Source organism: Syngnathus leptorhynchus, chromosome 8 (assembly GCF_054491065.1).
Source record: "Syngnathus leptorhynchus isolate UIUO chromosome 8, UIUO_Slep, whole genome shotgun sequence".
Classification (NCBI taxonomy): Eukaryota; Metazoa; Chordata; class Actinopteri; order Syngnathiformes; family Syngnathidae; genus Syngnathus; species Syngnathus leptorhynchus.
This window is the reverse complement of record NC_141202.1, coordinates 11,388,495-11,413,172: the sequence shown is the minus strand read 5'-3', so window position 1 is coordinate 11,413,172 and position 24,678 is coordinate 11,388,495. Positions and strand designations below refer to the sequence as shown.

The 24,678-nt window shown below is 44.9% G+C and overlaps 4 protein-coding genes across 6 annotated transcripts; 2 read left to right on the top strand and 2 right to left on the bottom strand.

Annotated features, from left to right (window-relative positions):
• Positions 1–237: 237 nt before the first annotated feature.
• p3h3 (prolyl 3-hydroxylase 3) lies at positions 238–5,166 on the top strand. The gene is made up of 16 exons (XM_085918744.1): positions 238–547; positions 1,042–1,226; positions 1,374–1,532; positions 1,628–1,820; positions 1,898–2,029; positions 2,297–2,430; positions 2,594–2,683; positions 2,754–2,806; positions 2,866–2,945; positions 3,035–3,162; positions 3,279–3,374; positions 3,436–3,586; positions 3,660–3,777; positions 3,908–3,983; positions 4,573–4,713; positions 4,806–5,166. The coding sequence occupies exons 1-16, from the start codon at positions 274–276 to the stop codon at positions 4,968–4,970; spliced, it is 2,175 nt and encodes a 724-aa protein (XP_085774870.1). The 5' UTR covers positions 238–273; the 3' UTR covers positions 4,971–5,166.
• Positions 5,167–9,090: 3,924 nt separating this feature from the next.
• On the top strand, positions 9,091–12,224 carry gnb3a (guanine nucleotide binding protein (G protein), beta polypeptide 3a). Its single transcript, XM_085917992.1, has 9 exons — positions 9,091–9,209; positions 9,323–9,417; positions 9,980–10,125; positions 10,212–10,275; positions 10,448–10,610; positions 10,686–10,752; positions 10,841–11,042; positions 11,105–11,321; positions 11,589–12,224. The coding sequence occupies exons 2-9, from the start codon at positions 9,361–9,363 to the stop codon at positions 11,693–11,695; spliced, it is 1,023 nt and encodes a 340-aa protein (XP_085774118.1). The 5' UTR covers positions 9,091–9,209; positions 9,323–9,360; the 3' UTR covers positions 11,696–12,224.
• A 168-nt stretch (positions 12,225–12,392) lies between these two features.
• On the bottom strand, positions 12,393–15,509 carry cdca3 (cell division cycle associated 3). The gene is made up of 6 exons (XM_085919315.1): positions 15,349–15,509; positions 14,543–14,706; positions 14,362–14,473; positions 13,439–14,203; positions 13,294–13,346; positions 12,393–12,672 (listed from the first exon to the last, which is right to left on the bottom strand). Exons 2-6 carry the CDS (start codon positions 14,672–14,674, stop codon positions 12,580–12,582), a joined length of 1,155 nt encoding a protein of 384 aa, XP_085775441.1. The 5' UTR covers positions 14,675–14,706; positions 15,349–15,509; the 3' UTR covers positions 12,393–12,579.
• A 275-nt stretch (positions 15,510–15,784) lies between these two features.
• pex5 (peroxisomal biogenesis factor 5) lies at positions 15,785–24,453 on the bottom strand. 3 transcript variants are annotated; one of them, XM_085919247.1, is made up of 17 exons: positions 24,178–24,453; positions 22,131–22,287; positions 22,010–22,048; positions 21,805–21,922; positions 21,586–21,732; positions 21,105–21,189; positions 20,800–20,890; positions 20,454–20,576; positions 19,729–19,842; positions 19,418–19,501; positions 19,080–19,199; positions 18,857–19,000; positions 18,695–18,765; positions 17,890–18,111; positions 17,538–17,703; positions 17,293–17,450; positions 15,785–16,946 (listed from the first exon to the last, which is right to left on the bottom strand). In XM_085919247.1, exons 2-17 carry the CDS (start codon positions 22,242–22,244, stop codon positions 16,697–16,699), a joined length of 2,046 nt encoding a protein of 681 aa, XP_085775373.1. In that variant the 5' UTR covers positions 22,245–22,287; positions 24,178–24,453; the 3' UTR covers positions 15,785–16,696. The 3 variants fall into 3 exon arrangements, with proteins under 3 accessions (XP_085775373.1, XP_085775371.1, XP_085775372.1); XM_085919245.1 differs by lacking the exon at positions 19,729–19,842 and having other exon boundaries at positions 15,787–16,946; positions 24,178–24,451; XM_085919246.1 differs by lacking the exons at positions 19,729–19,842; positions 20,454–20,576 and having other exon boundaries at positions 15,787–16,946; positions 24,178–24,452.
• Positions 24,454–24,678: the final 225 nt, after the last annotated feature.

The window sequence follows — 24,678 nt, the reverse complement described above, 5'->3', positions numbered from 1 at the left end:
CACCTCCCCAAATGGAAAAGCAAATTTAAAAAGCATAGATTTTACGTAAATTATTAGATTATATATTTTAATTTCTCCTTTTGACTAGTCTATTAAAATACACTTTGATGGGTATTACACTGCATTGCCGAGTGTAATTGACTCCGTTTTATGATCGTTACGGCAATGGCTGTTGCGCTACACAGCGACCCCAATCGGCCATCCACGGTACTGCAAGTCCCACCCCCTTCCCTAACTTTCTCACCGACGTGGTCTATCCTCTTCAGCGAAACCATGGCGCTTCGACCCGACCTCTTCGCTGTATACGTGGCGTCGCAAGTCATTTTTCTGTGCGCGGGATCGGCCAATTCGGACGGCATTTCGTCGTTGCTGCAGCCGTATGACTTTTTGTACTACTCAGGGGTGCGTTCGTATTTCAATGGGCAGTGGGCGAAGGCTGCGGAGATGATTGAGAAGTCCATTGTGACCAAGGAGGCTCTGTTTAAAGTCCGACGACAGTGTTATGAGGAATGTGGAGCAACAGGAGAAGATGCACTCCAAAAACTAGGTACGTAAGATACAGTAATAAAAAAAATTTCTGGTCTTACTTTCGTGTGGCACAATCGTGAGTTATCATATCTACTTCAACATTTCCCAACTCTTATTGAGCCAGTGCACGCATTTTGCATCAGAAAAACAATAATAATAATAATGGCACACCACCAAACAAAACAAAAAGTGGACTCAATCATCACCTCATGGCAGAGTACGTGTCTGGCATAGCTCGGTGCACAGAGACACAAATACATAAATCTCAGATGTCAAATTAAGCTAAACCTGACTCTCATGTTGTTGTTTTTTCCTCAATTCAAATAGTAGTTTTCTGTCATATAAATGAGAATACGCTGCTGCTTTGAGATACAAGAAACCCAACATACAAGTTATTTTGTGGAGTGACACATGTATAGCCAGATGAAGTAACAATACTCACAGGCATATATTCTTCATCCTCTGCGAAGAACGTCCAAGATGCCTGTTGTCACCGCTTGTCTGTATTGTCAGACACTGAGGAGGGGAGCCTGTGGGACCTTTTTGCTCTGGACTGGGTGCAGAAGAAGGCAGAGTGCTTGAGGTTCTGCGTGGGACGCTCGGTCAGCCATGTGGGACAGCTTCCCGTTTCCACGGACATCGATTACGAGTTCGGCAGCCGCAACGTCTACAACTTTCTGCAGGTTACGTACTATAAGGTGGGTGACCAATTGCAAATGGTTGCTAGTTGCTAGAGACTAACCCCATCCCTTCAGATCAGTTCATTACTCTTCGTTGCATTGCTTTCTGTAGATGTGAATCAAAAGTTTGACAATATTGTCTTCACACGCTTCTCTCGGCGTCAGATGGAAAAACTGAAGAAAGCGGTGGCGGCGGCCCAGACATACTTTGTGGCCAATCCCACTCACCTGGAGATGAGGAACAACATTGAGAAGTACCGAAGGATGGAGGAAGTGACCGACGACGCCTTCTATGACCGGGAGATGGACAGCGAGAAGCACTGGGTGAGGAAGAAGAAGAACAACAATGTGCTTTGATGCTCTAATAGGGCTTAGATGCAAGCTGCACGTTGAACAAATGATGGTCTGGTTTTCTGCAGTTTCTGTACGATTCGGCCGTCCAGCACGAGGAAGCGTCCGAGTGGGCGCTGGCGGTGGCCGCGTGGCGAACGTGCCTGAACGAAACGCTTCGTCACATCGACGAGTGCAGGGTGCAATGCGTGGTGGCCGCACAGCGCCTGCCCGAGAACCGGGGAGTGGACAGCGTTGATGGGGTCTTCGAGAAGGCCGCAGGTATACACACACAAGTGACTTATCGAATGAAATAGGACACTTACCTGAACACAACTTTTTTTATTTTGTGTCATCAGTTCTTTCCCTCTCGCTGTTATCGTGCCAGCAGTCGTGCATAACTCAGGTGTCCATGCGTCCCGGCAGGATCTCCTCTCAGAACGACTTGCTGCCCACTCAGCTGGAACACCTGCACATCGCGCAGTTTAAAGGTTTGTGTTACTGTTTGAAAATGCCTCAAAGACTGAACAACTAATGTATTTTTTAAGAAAAAGTTTTTCTTTGGCGCCATCTTGTGGCATCTTGGTGCTAAAGGACAGTTAAATTGAGGGAGAGCTGCTTCATTGAGTCAGCCATAGCCATGTCTACTAAACTACTAAAAATGAAGTAGTGCTTTGCTGCCATCCGGTGGCATCTATTGGGAACTACAAAGATTGGACTACTGGGATTACTCCAATATTTGCGCATCCTGTCTTCAGCTGGAGATGTGAGAGGCGCCGTGCAGACGCTTCGTTCCCTGCTGCTCTTTTACCCCTCAGACAAGGACTCCATAGACAACCTGCAGCTCTACCAAGAGACACTAGGGGGAGACAATGAGTCACAGCCTGCTCAGGTAAGGCCTCCACACCAATGGTCACATCCTTTTTCTACATGCTTGTCCTATCAGAGCTGACTTTGGGCAAGAGGGAGAGTTCAAGTCTGAAAATGTTTTGGGATGTGGGAGGAAAGCATAGTGGGAAAGATTTGTCTCATTTTTGTCTCGTACGTGTCTACAGGAGATCGTCCACTATGTCAAACGCTCGTTGCAGGAGAAGGAGCTTCTCTATTTTGGCATGGAGAACCTAAATTACACATTCACTGACCCAGTAGGTCATCATCATGAACCTTCATTTGCTCAGAGATTTTTTTTTTCAAGTTATCGTGTGTCCTGTGCAGGATCTTTGGACACCAGAGGATATCATCCCAGAATCCCTGAGGGAAACGTGGAAGTAAGTGGTGGGAAAACTCAACTCAAGCAAATGTCAATGATGATACAACTCTTTCTTAGAGCTGAGAAGGAGAAGATGGTCGCGAGACCTAACGAGGAAGAACAACAAGAGGAGGTGGACGACAGCGGCTTCTTTGCAGGTTCAACACGCATCTTCTAATTGGAATCAATTAAGATTTTTTATTTTTTTTTTTTAAACTCATGCATCCCCCTGGTTGATTTTCTGTAGGTGGTCCAGTCCGTCAGGTGGGTGTGACCATCACCATGGACGAACTGCTTCTCAACGGCACCAACCGGGTGGTTCTGGACGGAGTCATGACTGAGAAGGAGTGTGACAGGATGGTGCAGTTGGCAGCGGTGAGTCGGATCAAAAGTCGGTTCAGTTCAGAGGTTCCGCCTTAAATCTGCTGTTTTAAGTGTAAATTAAGTTGATTAAATGATCCCACCTTGTTGATTGTCTGGTCTCTTAATAGGCGGTTGCATCAGCAGGAGACGGTTACCGGGGGCGACGGTCGCCGCACACACCTCACGAGACGCTGGACGGCCTGACCTTGCTCAGAGCTATGAAGGTGAGACAAAAGCAAAATCCAAAACAAAGCACAACACGAGATTTTGTCGCTCCCGCGTCAGCTGGCTCAGGACAGCCTGGTCAACCAAACGGACGCAAAGCTGCTGCACGAGCTGGGGGAGCGAGCGCGTCTCCTCCTGCATTCCTACTTCAGGAGCCCCTCGGGACTCTTTGTGGCCTTCACGCACCTCGTCTGTCGGAGTGCCATTGCAGGTAAGTGGGTGAATAAATATGCCAGATTTGAATCAATACAATAAAACTGTATTTTTTGGTTCGCGCCGAGCAGGGGACCAAGAGGGCCGAATGGACTTGTCTCACCCGGTCCATGTGGACAACTGTCTTCTTGAGCCAGACACCAGGCAGTGTTGGAAAGAACCGCCTGCCTTCATACACAGAGACCTCAGGTACACATTTGGATTTTTGGGCTTTTGCCATTTCAAAACCAATCCTTAGAAGAGTTACAATTGCAACCGACAACAATCCCACAAATTGTTTTTTCGAAATTGAAATGTACTTTGTATTTCCCTTGCACAGCGCTGTCCTCTATCTGAATGACAACTTTGACGGTGGCGAATTGTTCTTCACCAACAGGGATGCCAAAACAGTCACAGTAAGTACTGTCATGCTGTTTACGGTGAAACCAAAAGATGACCCGCTCACATAGTTAGTCAAGTCAAGTCAAGTTTATTTGTATCGCCCTAAATCACAAGCAGTCTCAAAGGGCTTCACATTCTGGCTATTTCTTATTCCCAGTTGAAGTTTCTTGTAAAACACACACATAAAACTCAATATGTATCGTGTATATTTAAATGTGAACCAAGGCACGTCATGTCAAGAATTAGCTTGAGATTAGCAGTGCGAAATGGCATAGCTAATGGAAACTAGCGTAGATGTCAACGGTGACGATGCAGCTTACAACAAAAAAAAAGAATACAACTTTTTATACTTTATATAGCAAAATATTCACCTCATATTTCGTCGAACAAAAGTCAGCTAGCTTAATGCTAACACAGAGCTGTATGGCCTTCTCTGGTGCTTAACTGAAGCCTTGCAATTCTAAATTCAGGATTCTAATTTTACAAAAAAGACGTATTATAAAAACGCAAGTGCTCCTAAAGTGAATATTAAAATGTGGTAGTAAAAATCGGGTTACAGTTCATACAACAAAATTCTAAACATTTTGTGGCCTCGCCTTGCAGGCTCAAGTCAAACCGACGTGCGGCCGTCTGGTGGGCTTCTCGTCGGGACCCATCAATCCGCACGGCGTTACGGCGGTGACAAAAGGTCGCCGATGCGCACTGGCACTCTGGTTCACCAAGGAGAAGCTCTACAGAGACATGGTGAGCATGGACACTGAGAGCGCCATGTCAATATGGTGGACTGTTCTTTACAAAGAAAGTCATGATATTTACAAGTTGTCGCATCCCCGCAGGAGCGAGAGGAGGTAGAGAACGGGTGGGCCCCTGATGGGCAGAGCGCGGCACAAAAGGACGACAAGGAGGGCGGCGGAGCACCCGCCCCTCGGAACGTTCGCAACCAAGCGCCAGCCAAGGGAAGAGCGAGAGAACGGGTGACGGCGGGCAAAGATGAACTGTGAATGTGAGCCTCTAAATCAAACCCAAATTTAGTGGTGACATTTTCAAACACAATCAATTAACACCAATGTCCAATTTTCAGAGGTGTTCCTAATTATATGGCCACTCCATCATCTCGACGCAATGTTTAAAAACGAACATTCATCATTTTCAGTGAGTTTTGACAGCGACTATTTATTCAAAAAATGAGTGTGTAAATACTGTATTTATACTTACTAAGAAGGAAAATAAACTTTTTTCCCTTTTGGTAACCCTCTGCTGTGTGCGAGTACATTTCTTTCCGTTTCCCTCACAATCACATATTTTTGGAAAATATGTGCACGATTTATGAGTCAAATTGTCCAAACTTCAATTTGGCCTGAGTCTTGCCAGAAGACATCACCAAGGCCCCCGCTTTAGCCTCACCGAAAAAGTTCAGACAATTTAAGAGGTGAACCAGAGTTTGACGCTATAGCTTCTCGTTTCACTACTAAATTGTTCAGCACTTCTCTTCAAATATATTGAGTGCATTTAGAAAAACATGAAACGCATAAAAAGGACTTTAAGGTCTTTAATCTCGGCTCAAGCAAATGTTGGGGGGGGGGGTGTATAAGTATCAAACCAGGAAGTCAGTTAAAAGTGTCCATTAGTTACACGAAGGCCGACAGCAGAAGGCAAACAGCGATTAAAAAAAAAAAAAAAACAACACAGACATGGGGAGGGGGTCTGCGAGGGATGATAGAAATAGAGAGATTACTGCTAATCTCTTCATAAATGAGTGCATTTGTTTATGAAGCTTAAAAAGTCTCCCATTTAGAATATGGAATAGTAATCCAGCCAGCGAGAGAGAGAGAGATGGTTTAATCATTTGACAAAGTGACGCTCTCAGCCAGTGACCCCCCCCCACCCAACTTCGTGTCACCCCACCCCCACATCTCCTAAGAGCAGCGTCAAGTGCTTTTTATGTCCCATATTAACGTCCCTGTGTTATAATTTCCCTCCCGCCGCCACTCATCCAGAATTGGGTCGATGGCGGTTGGCTGAAACCCCGGCGTACTCGAAACATCCCTCTTTGGCGGGTGTCACGTAGCGAATGACGTCAGGCATGCGTACGACCTCACACCCGATGTCGTAATTAGACATCGCCGCAGGAAGTCTGCGTGACAACTCATTATGTATTTGACTAGAAATTACATAAGGCCGCATTGCAATATTGGAATCGGCTCCATCGTGCGAATTGGACTGGCGATGCGTGAAGAGGACAGGGCTTAAAATTCAAGCGCGCAAGAATGGAGACAAGAGTGAAACAATGAATAAATCGAATTTGACTTGCTCCGTGACTACATTTGTTTGTCACTCAAAACATCATTTCCCATTGTAATGAATCAGAATACCATTAATCCGTTCTAGGCTATAAACAACAATTGTTGTAATGTGTATTTTAAGAAAAATAGCACTCGATACATAATTTTGCGACATTTCTAGTACACTCAGCTCATCAGTACAGCACTAACATCTGTTTTTCTTCTCAAAGGATAGTCCTGTTAAATTGCCTATTTACACATTTATCTTAACAATTAGTATTAAGATAGCAAGCTGAAATGCTAAGATATATTTACATATTCTCTTCATTTTATTCTTTTTCTAAATCTCTCTCCTACAAATTGACAAAAATGGAGTTAGCCCACTTTGATTGTGAGTAGCTCATATCCGCTCCCTCTCGGGTTTGGTCAACATCGGCCCTGCTGCCACTCACGGAACTTTCAGGATTAGTGACGACTGCACCATAAAAAGTCATACACCTCAACCCTGATCTTTTCTTTCTTCTCCCCTCCCCTCCATTATTTCCAGCCCGGGATTCACCCCACGCTCGTGTCTTGTGACCCCCTTGCTCCGAGCATGCCGAGCACCTTCTTTGGTCTGCCCCCCTTTGCCTCCTCTTCGTTTTGTCAGCACCCCCCCCCTCCCCAACCTCCAACAGCAGCCACCTCTCTCTGTCCATTGCTGGGTTTATCCCCTCATCCCTGATCTCCCTTCATCCCTGCAATCCTCATCTGTTCCTCACAGACTGGACAGGACAGAAGAGGAGAGCAGAGGAGAGGAGAGGGATCGGCCAAAGGGAGCATCAGGCCTGTTACAAAAGTGCTGCCTGCCATGGTCAGAGGCTGACTGACTGCTGTAGCCGTTTGACTACATTCATTTGGTTTTATTTTTTGTTTTTTTAAGTCATCTGGAACATTCCAAGAGGAGTCTCCAAACTGGTGAGGCCCATTTTTGGATTTGGTTAGGGATAATTACACTGGTCAACAGTAAATTTTGATTCGAGATGGCCTTTTGTGTCCTTAACAAATTTTTGATGCAGATTTCAAATAAGTCTTTAATTTTTTTTCTAAACATCCAATCTTTGAAATCATTTAATTTTAAATTTGTTCTAAATTAGTTTACAGAATTTTTTTTACCATGCATTGTCATTTAAAAGCAATAAAAAATTCTACCTGTTGTCGAACCTGACCCTTAATATCTATTATCATTATATTAATATATTATCATGATATATATTAATAAATTACAAATTATATTACAGTTGTTTTATTATTATGGAAACCTGATTTGCCTGATAAAAACAAGGGCAGATTAAGTGCAAAAAAAATCTAAATTGCATCTCTGATTGAAAAACTTAATTTGTTGACCATTGTTAATTACAAGGATTTGATTAGTTTTTTTGTGTTCTCTCTTTCATGTCAGTGATAATATGAGAATAAGTGAAGTCAAATTTCCTCTGAACCTAATAATATATTTTGACCAAGAATCTGAATTAGACTAGCATGACTTTCACTCTCGTGTCCGACAACCCCCATTCGATTCAGCGCCCCCCCTTCACCCCCTCCTCCCTCTGGTATCGTCCCCTCCCTCCCTCCTGTCTCTTATCCACATGCAAAGAGCAGTCAGTAATCGGATGAGAGCAGATTTGATTCAAAAAGGCGCCCCCCTACCCTTTTCCCCTTTAAAAATCTCCACCGACGACGAGATTTAAAACTCACTCTCCTGACCCCTGTCTTGTGCCCCCCACCACCACCCACCCACGGGTGGTGGTGAATGCACTTTGCCATCCATCACCACCGTTCTCTCCTTGCAGCTGTTTAATCACCCAAAACAATGACGGAACAAGAAAAAAGCCATTAAATCAGACCGAGGCCATTTCTCATCACCGTAATTTTATTTTAACAGGCTTGCACTCTCACTAAACACACACACACACACACAACTTGCCTTCAGCGTTCTCTCGTTTTCACTTTAGACAAATGAGAGGCAAATCCATCAGGTCGTGTGTGGCCTGATTCAAATCAGGTAGGAAAGTGCCAGCCACTGGAATTATTGTGGACCCTTTGTATGATTGAATCAATCTGGCCCTTTGAAATAAATTAATGTCATTAATCTTGTCTTCCCCCAAAAAATCACAATTAATTTTGTGATATTTTTTTTTAAACAAACAAAAATGGCGCGGCCTTGAGTCATAAAATATAATAAAAGAGAATGTAAAGAAAAAACTAGTTCTATGAGTGACCTTAGGAGCTGAGGATGCCCGATTCGTCTACTTGTAAGAATCGAGACGTGAGTTGTGGCCTACAGCAGCTCATTGCAAGTGTTGTCATTTTTTTGTAATATTTTTATGTACACACAAAGCATGAAAAAATTAGAACTAAAAAAAATGATTGAATTACAGAAATCTTTTCAGTAAACATTCAAAAATCAAAGTTAAAGTCTGCTTTCATGTGTTTGGCTGACATTGATGACATTACTCACTGATTTTGTCCATTAGAGAATGAACTGGCTCTTTTAATCACAACATTACCAAATTCAATTCCAATCAACAATCTGGATGCTTGAACACACACACACACACACACACACACACACACACACACTAAAACACGCGCACACACACACACACACACACACACACACTCCACGCCCCCTCTCTCGCGTTCCCTCCCAATACTGTGACGTGATGACATTCTGACAGGACGTACTGGTTTGTGTGTACATACAGGGCGAATCATCTGTAGTGCAAATAGATTTGCCCGCTTGAATATTCATACACTCTTGCCTGAGCTCGACTGGATCTGTGTTTGAGAGGGGGATTGTGTGTGTGTGTGTGTGTGCGCGCTCTAGCAGTTTCTGTGTTTAATCAAGTTTGCAAAGCAGACAAGAGCCCAGTTTGACTTGCAAAAACGTTCCTTCCTTGACAAGCCCCACAACAGGTAAACGTCAGTGTTTTGGCCACACACCGGGCTGGATGGACCGTGTGAGGTTCTACTGAAGGGACATATTTAATTGTGTTGTCCTTTCCTGGCGGGGGGGGGGGCCTTTTCAGATTTCTAGCATCGCTGAGAGTGCCTGACGAGCATCGCCATGGGTGAAATGGAGGAACTGCGAAAGGAGGCAGACAGTCTCAAGGACCAGATCACTGTAAGTACTTCTTAATAAATAGAAAGAAAAGCAACAGTGGAGTCACTGAGGTCACATACCAGACGATTGCCGTCCTATAGATATTGGAAATACATTTGACTATTGAAATTGCTTGACATTTAATTTTAAAAAAAATCTGAAGGTCAAAATTTGCTCTGAAAACTGGCCAACACTTTGTGTCTTTTTCAAAAGGGGCTTCTTGAAACTTTTTTTTTGGTGCGTCTGCTGCTAATAGACATGTCCACCAATCAAGTTTGTTTTTGAAGAACCCTTGGAAAGCACCCCAAACGAGTCCAAAACTTTTCAGACATGGGGACTTTTTTTGTAGCTCTACTCATGACAGACACCTCCACCAAATTTCATGTTGCTAACAGAAACTGGCTTTGAAGGCAGTACTTAAAATCCCTCATGGGGCATTTGACACAAACAATTTCTCAAAGTTTCTTCTGCAGTGGCATTACAAGATTAAAACAAAAAAACACTTGAAATGAAATATAAGATTGGATTTTTAGGACCTATTTTTTCAGATGATTTTGTGACTATGCTCTTCCCTTGCACTTAGGCGGCACGCAAGGCCATGCAGGACACGACCCTCCAGGAGGCCGTGGCCAGCATCAACGTGGTGGGCCGTGTCCAGATGAAGACCAGGAAAACACTGAGGGGACACCTGGCCAAGATCTACGCCATGCACTGGTCCACTGACTCCAAGTAAATGTTAATTTCAAACTCTTTTTTTTTTTTTTGGTTAAAGATGATGTAAGGAATTTTAAGATTTTGTTTTGACCTGCACCCAGGTTGTGCGTGAGTGCGTCTCAAGACGGGAAGCTCATCGTGTGGGACAGCATCACAACCAACAAGGTGAGAAGTTACTCACCTCTCCTGCGGGAAAGGCTCCGTGTTTGCCGAGCGGGTGGTGAGCAGGTTTTTCCTCTTTGAAACAGTCGCCGTCAGGAAGGTCTGACTGACGCTAATAATAAACAGTCATTGGTAGTAGCACAGCAGGTCTACTTAACTAGATCTCCTCATCCAGGTGAACGCCATCCCTCTCAAGTCGTCGTGGGTGATGACGTGCGCCTACGCCCCGTCGGGCAACCTGGTGGCGTGTGGCGGTCTGGACAACATGTGCTCCATCTATAACCTGAAGGGCAAGGACGGAAACGTCAAGGTCATGCGCGAGCTGGCGGCTCACACGGGCAAGTGGCAACAAAAAGACTCACCGACGTTCTGCCGCCGCGGATGTCGAGTACTTAGCTTTGTCGTCGTTGCAGGTTACCTGTCATGCTGCCGTTTCATCAGCGACAGCGAGATCATCACCAGCTCTGGAGACTGCACTTGGTGAGTCATCTTGAGTCGATTTCATAATTGATATTGCAAACTTAATGACTTAGCTGAATCTTGTGGCCGCCGGTGGTCTTGGTTCCAGTGTGTTGTGGGACATCGAGACGGGCACCCAGAAGACTATCTTCGCAGGTCACCAGGGAGACTGCATGTCCTTGGCCGTGTCCCCGGACTTCAAGTTGTTCATCTCGGGCGCCTGCGACTTCACGGCCAAACTGTGGGACATCCGGGAGGGCAATTGCAGGCAGACCTTCGGGGGCCACGAGAGCGATATCAACGCCATCGGGGTAAGAATACTCAGAAACGTTGACGACCGTGCGACGGCCGGTATTCACCGCCTCGTCCGCAGTTCTTCCCCAACGGCAACGCGGTCATCACGGGCTCTGATGATGCCACCTGCAAGCTGTACGACCTGAGGGCCGACCAGGAACTCATCACCTACCAGGATTCCAGCATCATGTGTGGAGTCACCTCGCTGGCCCCCTCCCTGTCGGGACGTCTCATCCTGGCCGGCTACGACGACTTTAACGTCAACATTTGGGACTCGCTCAAAGCGGAAAGAGTGGGTGAGTGGGCACGCTGTGAATACCACCAATTAAAATGCTGCCAAAACAAATGATACTAACTTATAATTAAATTCTCCGTACAGATTCAGAATCAAATGCTAGATTCAGAGAGTCAAAAGCTACAGACTCACAAAATGTAGTCTGAATCGAACAAAACCGACTTAGAATCAAACTATGGCATTACAATTGAGAATCAATGCTATCAATTCAGAAAAAAAATAAAAATGAATTTTGAAAAATTCTATTTGTTTTCTCCAAACACAACAGGAGTGCTGGCCGGCCACGACAACCGAGTGAGCTGCATCGGCGTATCCTCGGATGGAATGGCGTGCTGCACGGGTTCGTGGGACAGCTTCCTCAAGATTTGGAATTGAGGCCTCGCGGCCGGCATCGGGATCTACGTTCACGGGCGGAGGATTTAATTGTGCCAATTTTTCATGTCGTTGGTTGGGTCATTTGAATGAAAATTCCCTTAGTTCATTATTACGCCACGATCTGGCACACTTGACCGCTGCAGTCAAGCGGTTGTCAAACACAAGTACACTGGATGGACGTCCGTCATGTAGATTGGGATGCTGTGTTTTATATCAAGCAAACTTGTTTTTTTTGTTAGTTTTCCAATAGATGCTCATGTTGACTTGCTCTTCTGAATAGAATTCAACATGCTAGAGGTTTTTGTGTTTGTATTGAATGTGACACTGGCTTGTTCTGCCCCCCCCCCCCAAAAAAAAAATGAGATGGTGAAAAGAAGGGACCACAAAAAAAAAAAAAAAGTGGTTCACTAAGCACTTACAACGAGCCATTTGTCTCAGGATTTAGCGAAACATGCTATTGCGCACGTGAGCGCAACTTTTGGAAATTTGTTGTCACTTTTTTTTTTTTTCCCCTCTGCCCAGGCAATTAAAGGTGCAGTAGTTTGACAATTGCCAGGTTTCCTTATTTGGGTTTAACAACAGGCAATGTTTAGCATATCTTTCCAAACAGACTGTCAAATAAAGATGGGATTCTATTGTCTTGTGTGGTCATTTTTATTAAATTCTACTGTGAAATAAGACATGCAAAAACAAAAACTTGGCGGGTAATAGTCAACACTTTTATTTATAATTTACAGACGGGTCAAGAAAAACTGCTTATGGTGGTAATAAAAGACAGAACACAAAACAGTCAATTTTGAAAAGCTGTACAGATAAAAACATACAGAAGACTTAAAACAAATGAGTGATGAACATATTTAATAATTAAAAAAATTGTTACTGCATCAATGATTTTCCTTGTTCAGAGAAACGGACAGAACTCTGCGCTCCACCTGGCCGAGCCGAGCCTTCTCTGGGGTGGAACCTTTGAGCCTCTTCTGGAATAAACAATAATCCTCTATCAACATTTTTTATTTTTTTTTTTACATGAACTGTTGAGTCACGGGGCTGTATAAATGTTTAGTTGCTGAGCTGATGAATGGCATTGTAGACGATATGATGTGTGATAAGAAATAGGATGACTGATCTAGCTAGCCAAAGCTAATAGCAGGAGACTGTTAGCATAGCTCAGAATATCGGCTCAAAAGCGGTAGCTAACTAAGGCCAAATAAATAGTTAGCGGTTCAGTTTGTGTTAAAACTTATTGCGTTTTTCTACCTAGAATGGGGGAAGACGAAGAACTATGGGAGTAACAATCTAATTAAAGCTAGTTCTTGATGGAGAGCAATCTAATTCTAGATATGAAGGTTTTGGGTTGCAATTAGAATACAGTGAACCCTTGTTACCCTCACACACACACCAATCCCAATTTATTAAAACTCTGCAAAAATTCCTTAAAAAACATAGAGAGGGGGACTACTGTACTCTAATTACAATTTGCTTGACAATTCAGTCACCTTGTGTGTTACGTGGGCAAAATATTCTGCGGGAATAAACAAATGAGTTAAGGAAACATGTTCTTATTTAATTGTTGAAAAGGAGGCAATTGTTTTGCTTACCTGAGGATGTCCCCTGTGTGAATTCTGCAGAATTTGCAGTGGGGAGCGGCCTTCTGTAAGAGAGGGGCAAAAAAAAATAATAATGAAACATGAAGTCCATGTAAAAAGATAGAATCAATCAAGAAATCAAACAGTCGACATGCACCTTTCTGTTTTTGTTTGCCAGCGCTCCCCTTGTTTTCATTGTTGATGCTCCTAACCGCCACCGACACGGCGAGAGGGGACGACCCCCCCTTGGCACCTTGCACGGCCCTGACCCTGAGCCCGGTGGCTCCAAAACCTTTGCCCAGCCACTGCGGCTTGAACACCAACTGACTCGGACTCCTCATGTCCAGGGTGAGGCGGTGGGTGCCGCTGGGACATTGCAAGACGGGCGCTTCGGAAACTTCCTTGGACACTTCTTGGGTTAACTCCTGCTGCTGCACGGAGGGGTCAGAGGAGTCCCGAGTCGGCTCAGGCGTGACTGCGGGAAGAGAGTAGAGGTGGTCCACTCCGCTACTGTCCTGGTGCACCTCGTCAAGGATTTGGGGTGAGGGCACTCCCTCGTGGCAGGTGATGAGGCTCATGCTCAGCCTCTTGTGGAGTGGAGACTCATGGGCCTCCTCTGCCTCCTCCAGGTTGGCATCATCAGTTTCAATCTCCACTTCCACCTGAGGTTGCTCCAGCAGCACGAAGGGGCTGCAGGAACTGTGCTCGCTCTGAACCGGCGTGGCCATGAGGTTGGCGTGCTGGGGCAAAGAGTCGGAGATGTGTGGCTTCTGTGGAGTCAGGAGAGGCTCAGTGGAATCCAGCTCCTCGCCATCGAGAACGTCACGACCCTCTTGGGCGCCGATGTCATTTACGGGGATTTTGCCTTCGGCTTCCGTGTGGAACAACATTCCCAGACGTCGTGCGAGGCTGCCCACTTTGGCTGCAAACAACAACTTTGATTATTTATTGCATTGTGCAAAGTCTAAATTCAAGGTGCTTCGTTCTGATATGTCAGATTATTTTTGAGGAACCAATTTCATGTGCAGAACATTTCAATTAACATTGCTCATATGAAGAACCCTGATCAAACAAAGTTACCTCTCATAACTTCTCGGACAGGCGTGCGGGAAATGCCCACAGTGGGCGAGCGAGGATCGCCTCCCACCAAAGGACGCTCACTTGTCAGCTCATCGGTTTTAATCACGCCAACCTGTGCGGAGAAACAATGGTTAATGCTAGTCGACGGTGATAGTTTATCTGAAATTCAAAAAGTTTGTACCTGAATAGGTGTGCGGTCAATAGCCACCGATGGGGAGCGTGGATCGATGAGCTGAGCCACCCTGGAGTTTTTGACAGGCGCTTTTTGTTTGGTTGCAACCCTCTCTGCCATCTTGCTCTCACTGGCTCCCATTCTGAGTTTTTTTTTTTTTTTTAAGGTAAAACCTGAACAGCCACAAGACTCTTAATTACACAAAAAGTCCATTTCATTGCCTTAATAACAATTAATTTTAAAGAGAAGGCTAACTGTGCTTTACTTTTTTAACATTAAGTTGCATCAGCATTTTTCTTTAGGACTAATTTACTCGAGTTTAAAGCATTGCCAAGGTCATTTTTCAAACGTGTCTTGCACAACAACTGTAACACAAAATTATTTTCGAATACAATAATGAGAAGATCTTGACGTATGTAAATCTGTTTGATGCCGTTTTTGCGCTTTCATTTCGTTTAATATTAGTTTCAAGTCTTAACATAATTGGCATACGTAAAACCTTCAATTTACGTTTGTAGCGTGGGTAAATGAGCTACTTCTGTTATTGTGATTTCTTTCCTGTTTACAATAACGACATTTCTACATTCACATTAAAGCAAGTCACGAGTCTACAATAATCCAATAAAGCCCAAATGCTTAAATGTTTTGTAGCGTGGGCAAACGTGAGTTACTTCTGCTAATGTGATTTCTTGCCCGTTTCACTGACGACGAAAACGACATTTCTACTTTCAGTATTGTAATTTGACGTAAAACATCGAGTCTATAAAAATCCAATAAAGACCGGGAGCCAGCAGCAAATACATTTTCAAGCTTACCTTTAAAAGTAGAGAGTTAACGGGTCGTAGAGACTTTATCAGAGGTTCCTCTAAACACAAGAAATAAAGTAGTATACAACTGATAGGACCTTCTCGTGTACATTTAAATGGCGTGCTAGGTCACATGCTTTTTTGAATGAGCCAATCAGCGGGTTGGTAAATTGCCTGTTTTCGCTAGTGAATGGTTCAGAGCAGAGTAATCGACGGGTGGGCGGGGTTGCTACAAAACTGACGTTTTTCGGTTTGTGTACGTATTTTAGAAACGTTTGTACTTTATTTCATGATCATTTAGTATTTTTCCCCAACTATCAGCTACCTGAAACATGTTTTCAAATGAGTGGAAATTTGTTTACCTTTGTTTAAAATCCCAACGCTGCAAAGAAACCACTATTTACATAATCAAATTGCATTTATTCCGTCATTTAAATAATACGTTCAAATACATGTGTTCCTATTTATCAGCGACTTTGTATCATATTGTCTCCCATAAAATCTAATCACAAAAGGTTATTTAAAATTTAGGCTTTATTGCTGATTATATTATACATTGCAGCCAGGCCATCAGTTACCTGAAAACAATTATAGTGCAACGATGAGCATACAATATTACACGTGATGGGAACACTTAAATTTACAGTGGAGCAATGTGTTTGACGTTGGATTTGAATGTGAGGGAGGAGCCCACGGGGGAACCAATCATATTACACAAATATGATCTTATCATTCAAAATGCCTCGAGGCTGTACAGCACACACACACTCAAAAATACTCTCACACATGCTCAGACACGATCATACACAAACTCAGAAAAACAATATATATATACATTCTCCCCAAACTCTCAGCCTCTTTCACTCAAATACAAACGTTCTCTTGCAGGCGCACGCAACGGTTTTACAGGTGTTCACTTCAAGGGCCTGGCTTCTAACTGATTCCTCCCCCCGAAAAAATCTAAAATGTTTATACCCAAAAACAAGTAATTTTGAAAGTAAGTAGTGCAACTCGAAAAGAGGCACTCACACTCTGTTCCGTCAATCTACTAAACATGATAATCACGTTGACAGCTCGACATACGACTTGTTTTTGAGGCGGGGGAAAAAAACATGTTAGCGTTATTACAAAACTGTCAAAGCAGCGTAAGATGAACCACCGGGATCGTCAAATATGCAAAATTAAACAAATGTACTCCAGTCGGCTGATACCAAAGCTGCAAGTGAACCGGCTGATGACCGGAGGACGACTGACAGCGTCTTACACATCAGTTCCCTTGTACTGTCTCTTTCAGTCCCAAACATCCTCCTCCTCGCAGGGAGCATTCGCACGCAATCAGCTCCCCCAAGATGGACCTTCATTCAGGCCCGCCCTCCACTTCCCTCTGGCAGAAGTGTGCCAGTAACGTGTCCAGGTCGCGGCGGTCGGCGGCCGAGTAGAGCGAGCTCTCGCCCATCATGCTGAGAGCCATGCGCAGCGTGGACCAGATGTTGTCTGACATGACAGTGGCCGCAGTGCCGCCGGGGCTTTGCGCCACTCTCGATTCCACGCCGGCGGAGGCCTGCCGCTGAAGGGACAATGCCTCCAGGAAGTGCTCCACCGCTTCCCTGAACATCAAGAAGACAATAAGCTTCAGCATTATCAAGGCAAGTAGAACGCTCAATAGATTTAAGTCAAGATACCTGAAAAATCTAATTCATCTCAGAAACTTTTCTTTTTTCAACTTTGATGAGTATAAACAGCAAAGTTACAGTGCTAATTAGTGCCATCTGGTGTCCAAATGACTTAAATGCACCCACTGTGTGGTTTATGATTATCAAGTCCAAATTTATTGAAGTGTTACAAACAGGCGCTATGTAGTAGTAAAAAAAAAAAAATGTTGAATTAATTCCTGACACTGTTGTAAAAAATGCAAAATAGCTGAATTGAGTGACGACGGTGTGTCAGTCTCACCTGTGTGCTCCTAAATTGACACAACTGATTCCGAGGTTGTAGCGACTGCGGACGAACCCCGGCTGCAGTTCCAAGGCTCTCCTGTAGGCGGCCACAGCCTCTTCTGAGCGGCTGCCGTTGGCCAGCGTGGCTCCCAGCTTGTTCCACAGTAAGTAGTCCTGAGAGACAGGATGATAGGATGGTATTAAAAGTGACCCCACGGGCAAATTGCTGCTCTCAACTGTGTTCCTGAGGTTTCACTTCACCTGCGGGGTGACCGAGAGCGCCGCGGAGAAGCAGTCTACGGCTTTATCATACTCGCCGCTGAGGTTAAAGAGGACTCCCAGACCGCACTGGAGTTGTGGGTCCACCTGCGCGGGGTTCGTGTTAGCCGCACGCAGGAACAACGTTTGTACGTCTGTGAACACGGCTCTGCGGGAGTGGAGAGGAAAACAAAAATTTATAATATTGTACTTCATAAAAACACGCAATTAACCAGAATATAAAGAAAATAAGTTTGTCAAATCAATTCACTAACCATTGTGATGCTCCTTCTGGTATGAGAACTTTGGCCACCAGGAGGCAGTATACTACAAGATAAACAAGTATGCTACTCACTCTGGCAGCAGAGAGCCAAAGCGCTCTCTCTCGTTTTCCCTTTCTCTGGACGCGTCCTGCTGGCGTTCCCGCTGGTTCTGCTCCCACACGCCGGCGTACTTGGGGTTATGCTTGAGCCAGTCGCGGAGAGTCTCGCAGGCCTGCCTGTGCAGCGACTCGTTGGTGAAGCTGACAGCCAGCGCCATCAGAGCGGTCAGGTTGTCCTTCTTCAGCGCCACACATCTGACGGACAAGATGGAGAAGAGGTTTTTATGCGCTCCAGATTTTTATGATGTATTGGTGTACACTGTCTGTGAAAGTGCGAAGCCCCATCGAGCAATAACTCAGATCTGCTTACTGAATGTCAAACATAACAACGGAGCTACTCTCGAAAGAATCCTTGAAGATCTCGCCCAGCAGACTTTGTTTTACAATCGATTATTTTCATCACGACTCCTGAAGAATAGATGACTATAAAAAGCCAATCAATCATCAAGCAGAGTTGCTATAAAACGTGTAAAGGAGCAGACCTCACAGAAGTGGAACCATTTTTCATGTGTCACAATCAAGGATCGTAACAGCTAAAAGTGGGCAAAGTTCCATCAGGACCTGGGAAGTCCTTCTGGTTCCAAGGATAAAAACTGAGCAAATGAAATCTGATTGAATTGTGACTACAGCATGGTGCTACATCAGGATTTTTCAAACCCAACCTTATTTGCTGCCAAAACTCCAGTTGGTTTGGTATTACAGATTTGGGCTCTGCACGTGTGCGACACAAATTTTGGAATATCATGGCTCGTGCAGGTAATCAATGTTCACAACTGACCTGCGGAGGGCGCTGATGGCAGCAAATTCTTGCTCATTCTCTGCCTGACATGTTCCCAAGTATTGCCAAGCCTGAAATAAAAATCATAAAAATAATAAAGAGCTATTATTAGCTGATGAAAACGGCCGTTGATTAACTAATCTTGAGCCGTTCCTAGCTCACCAGCTGGTTGTCTGGTTCTTTCTGTACGGCACTCTCAAAGAAGCGAACGGCCCCGGGGATATCCCCCGCCTCCATCCTCTTCACGCCCTCTGTCAGAGGGTCCTGGTGGGACAAGTAGGGGTTGTCTTCTTCAAACTGGTAGCCCTGAAAGAGAGACGGGCAAAACAAGAGGTTCAAATCCCGCCGGGCCGAAAAACAAGCGCCGCACGGACGAGACAACGACCTTGTCGTAAGACGAGCTGAGCATCTGATCGAAATCCGACAGCCAGGGGTGACTCTCCGCGTCCCGCTTTGCCATCTCCTCCCACTCCTGTTGCAGCTTCTCCCAGAAATCCACATCGCTCTGGGAAAGGGAAAAAAAAAAAAGGATGGTAAAGTTTTACAGGAAGGCCGAGGAGGCGCGCAACTTCCAAAACAGATTTATGAGCAGCAGAAAGAGGTGGAGGAATTTGCCCGCCTCTTCAAGTCCCATAATTCATCTGCAAATCCTCCACTTCCCAATCTGCCGGCTTTCTCCCTGTATCCAATTAGCGACGCGGTTGACCGCTGGCTCAGACTCACCTCCACCGCGGCTTTGGCTTGCTGGAATTCCGGTCCGGCTGCTGTGAACTCGTCCACCCAGGCCTCGGCGGACTCCTGTGACACCTGAAGAAGAGACGAGGGCTCAGGCGGCTAGTTTGAGGTTTTAGGCTGGTGGGGGGGATGGGAAGAGTGGCAACAATAAATCAGGGCGGTTGGGGGTTCATGGAAAGCGAATGGAAAGGCGGGAAAGACAAAGACAGAAAAAGCCAATTTCCTTTCTGCACACTTGCTACAAGTAGAAGAAACTAGAACGCTGGCATCTAGCGGTGGCCCGACCATGGCGGTCCTACCTGCCGGACGACTTTGGCCCACTGTTGTGCCTGCTTAGCTTTAGCTTTGTCAATCTTCTCATTCCTCTCTGAGGATTCCAAGGGAAGACTCCCTCCCCCCGTTTCCATCAGGAACTATGCCGAGGAGGAGGAGGAGGAGGAGGAGGAATGGGACAGAGTTTTCGAGGTTTTTAAGGGGTCAATGTGGGAGTATGTTTCGAGAGTGAGGGAGGGAGGAAGATGATTTGTGGTTGTTAATTCAGGGTCAGAAAAGGGAAGCGTAATTGTGATTATGGGCAAGTAGTCATCCCAAAAAAACGCACTGTCGTCGTTTCTGGCAGGTAAACAAGATTTGATCAAACGCTAACATACACACACAAAAAAAGAAAACTGAGCAGCCAAACCAGAAGGAGCAAATGTGATTCAAATCTGTTCTCTGTCATTTCTTGGCACAAGTGGGCCTTCGACAGCGATTTGAAGGGGAAATCCAGGAACGTTTGGCTTGGGGCTTCTTCGCAGACAGAAACTCAACACCACAGTCAAAATAATTCATAGTTTACATTTTAAAAGACTCGAGTTGATGTGTGTAAAATATCCAAATGCGGCTCCACGATTCATCTATGAGGAATAGAAGTCATGGTTGGTTTGGCGGAAAATGTAACTTTGAGGTGGGTCGCAGGCTTTATGAGTGGAGGGAGGGGGGGGGCAACCGCCATGTATTCCCTGTGGCAACTGGAGGCTCGTACCTGGTTGAGATTGGAAGCCCAGTTGTGAGCCTCCTTGGCCTGAGCTTTATCTGTCAGCTGTTTGTCTGTCCTGCTCTCCACTGTCACACTGCCCTCGCCAATTTGCTTAATGAAACGCAGGAACTACACAACAGTGAAAAAAAAAAAAGGGAGGGGGGGAAGAAAAAAAAAAAATCAGCATTTACGCTTACTGTCTTTATCATTATCAATGCTGATAAACTAAATTCCCCCAGCACCCAAATATGACTGCAAAGGAACGAATGGAAAGGAGCTGAGCGACAGATGTCTGACGAAATGGCTGATCGGCGGCGGCGGCTTGCTGGCTGGACAAGAAGCGGCAGCTTACCTCCGTGTTCTGCAACTTGGGGTCGTTCACCTTGGAGACGAGCTCATTGGCTGTCTGTCTCAGCTCCTCACCCGGCTGATATTCCTTCGTCCTGTTTGGTCAACAAGATATGACGATTGTTATTTTGAGATGTTCTTCGGGGAGTTCAGAAAAGTCACCGTGTGGGTGTGGACTTTTATTTTATTTGGAGGCACGTTTCAATAAAACGCACATCTGCACAGTAGATATGAAAAGTCGAAGCAATTGCCAAGTCTGTGTAATATAAAAAAAAAAAAATGCAACTCAAAACACTTCTCCCCACTCACCACTCATTCTCCTTGTCTCCAAAGTCTCCCAGCCAGAGCTTCTCCTCCGACTGTTCCAGATATTCTTCTGCCCAGCGGCCAGGATCTGGAAGGGAAGATGGACGTGCCAAGAGACCACACAGTAAGAAATGGCAGATTTCATTCACTGAAGGGAAACAGTGCCGGTTTTTATCGTTAGGATATGAGGACCGCCGGTGTTTGTTCAATTTTTACGTGTGCAGGTGATGACGGCAGCCGGCAATTATTTGGGACTCGTAATTCAACTTTACCACTCCGCTTCGATTCTCGGCATCGGTGACTGTTAAAAAGTCAATACCGCCGTAATGTGATGCTAATCTAATACATGGAATTGGCATTCCTGCAGTGTGTGACAAAGGAGTGCTTTGGCCAAACACAACACAGAAGTTTTCCCCACACACTCAGAGGAGAAATGTTGCATGAAGATAGTGCTGAATGTGCTTCATCGTGTTATCAAAGTTACCCGCGGCCTGAGCGATGAATTCTTTGGTCCAGTCGGCGTCGGCCGCGTCACCGAGTGCGACGAGGCCCGGCGTGGAGGCTGAATCCGAGCCCGAGGTGAACTCCGCCGCCCAGTCGCCTGAGAGAGCCAAGGACGCCACATCCGGAGCTGCGACATCACAGTAAACTTTTGAAATTCACGTGGGGCCGGAGATGTCGGCGAGGGGACTTGGAGGAGTACCTCTCTGCGGAGCCTGTCTGTAGCTCTGCTGGTCGATCTGCTGCATCTCCTCCAGCAGCTGACCCATGTCGAAGGTGTGCGGGGGGCGCGGGGGCGGCTGGAGGAATTCATCGACCAGCTGGGAACACCCCAAATCGCTATTAGCATTTAGCTTTTGCCGCCGAGCTAAATATTACCGTAAATTATTACAGTAAATAATACTGACCTCATCTTCTGTTGCTATTTCAATGGGAGTTGCGGGAATCTAGTGTGAAGTAAAAATGCAAAAAAAACGGATGAGAGGCGTTGACTTTCCGTTGGGCAGTTTAAAAAAAAAATAATCTCACCGTAGGTGTGGCGCGGTGCCGCCACGCCCCGCCTTCCTTGGTCATGTGACCAGTCAACTTCATCAGCGGATTGGCCCCGCCGCATTCTGCCTCCACCAGCTCCCGCATCGCCATGGCAACACAAGGATGGGGCAATCCTGATCGGACCACCTGAGAACTGCAAGGAGGGCAAGGTTCCGAGTTATTATTTGTACAATGTTAACTTTTGTGTTCCTGGACAAAATTGTACCAACTCCAACAAAGAGGTTGGTGTTAGTATTTAAGAGCGTGTTTTGAGCGACTATCGCTTTTAACAGCTGAAAGGCCAAGCGAGGCAAATGCTGTGCCCCAGTTATCATTTGCTTGATAACCAAGTTAAAGCTCCATCTGCTGTTTTTTTCCACATCATTTGCTAGTTGGGCTCGAGCGTGAATAATGAGACTGCAACGGGCCAGCACACAGACACGCTCCACCAGATTTGCTTCGAACTGACTTTGTGCTTCCTATTTGGAAGCTTTAACAGAACTGTGTCACATTGAACAAACTCCCAGGCCAGAATATGCAACGGGAGCAACAAGCTCAAAAAAATAAAAGACCAAAAGACCAGCATATTTTTTAATGCATCAGGTTCACCTAATGAAAAGGGTAGTAAGAATTATTTTTTGCTTGAGCCTAATAGCTATGACAATATGAACCTTCAACCTAGTATCATTTATTATGGAAAATGTTTTTTTCAAAATACTTTTGTTTTTAAACACAACACTTTTAAGCACGCCAGTCGGTTGCAAAGGCCTAAAAATACACATATGCAAGTATATTACATTTGGTCACAATATGAGGACATAAAATATTTTGAATTGACTCCATGTATGCAGAAAATAATCAATAAATCATTCTGGAGTACAGTATACAGATCAGGAAGCCCAATCAACTGTTGGGTCTGGCCTACTCAGCCCCACTCCCCTGGAGATGAGTTACAATTTCCAAAAACGGAATATAAATCACACCGGGCAGAATTCCTCTCTCCCACACGCACGTCATACAAGACAAGACTCCATCCTCTGTTATCAATTAGAGACGAGGCCACGACCCAACGGGAGGCGCTGATACCATGATTAGGATGGAAATAAGCGGATAATAAGAAGCTATTAATACACAAGCGGACGGTGCTCACTGGGCACGACATCCATAATGATATTTTCTCGCAATACTTTGCTTCCTCCATCCATTGTCTGGCACTTGTCCTCATTAGGGTCACGGGGTCACTGTGTGAACTGGAGTTAACTTTAAGTGACTGTCAGGGTAAACCTTGGCCTGGCCGCCGGCCAATTGCAGGACGTAGGAGGACAAAAAAACAAACCCTCACATTTACACTTATGAACAATTTCATTTCAAACATTCTTCAAATTTTCATTGACATTTAAGAGGGTCAAAATATTAGAAACAGCCCTTGGCATGATGTGGTGTAGTTCTGAAATACATCCAGATAAGATTATAAATATGGTCTTAAACTAATATCGCAAAAGTAAGCACTTACTATGGTCATTAATTTAAGTAGAGTTGGATGTTTCAAATTAAATGTCCAGTGAATGTTTTGTAGTACAAATTATGCTGAGGTGACACCTGTTTACACACCATCAACATTATATATTAAACGTTATATTCTCGTTTTTATATCAATACTTGTCATTTGTACATGTATGTTAAAACAATGACTCAATACATGTCCACAACCCATTCAGAAGCAAAACAGATGTGCTCCTGACAGGGTTCATTGTCATGTGTCAAATTTTACATTGCTCTCGACGCTTAGATTTATTATGCCATTAAAAAGAAACAATAAAATAATCGAATATTGTATTGAGCAGCTCATTAAAGCAGCATCGGCAGAGCTCCAAACGCAGCATTTATCCAAAACGATTCAAAACAAAACCGACAATGGCAAGCTAAGCGTTAGCTCGCTAAGCTAACTAGCTACAATGCTAACAAGCCAAGACTAGCGGTGCGGAACAAGTCAGCTCGCCGCCCAAGACGCACCAAGAGACGGACGGCGTGACGTTGAACTCACCGCCGACTGAAGCTGCTACCTGGAGCTCACCACCGCTGTGCCTTCTTCTCCGATATGTCCGCACGTTCTGTTGTATTTTAACAACCGTCTCGGAACTGAAGTTAAACTGTCAACTCATAGGAAGAGCCACCAAAATCCTCCGCTGAGTGCGAGTCCTTTAACCACCTTCCACCTTCATAACACACCGCACAGTGCACGCTTGAGCCCGGCGCCGAAGAAGCTCTTGTTAAGGGACGCCTGAACCGTATTCTCCAACGGATTTACGTACAAACGCCGGCGTTCTAACTTACTGAATGATTTACGTCCAAATATTTGTCGTAAAATATCAAAGTTCAACAGTTGTTTGTCAGAACGCCAAACAAATCAAAAATCCAATACTGCATGTTCCGATGAAAGTTTAACTCATTGTGTTAAACTTTATCTAACCAAATAATGGCGTCTTAACGACTGTGTAAATCAAATTGATTTGAATTTAGATAAGAAAACCACGTCAAAATATTA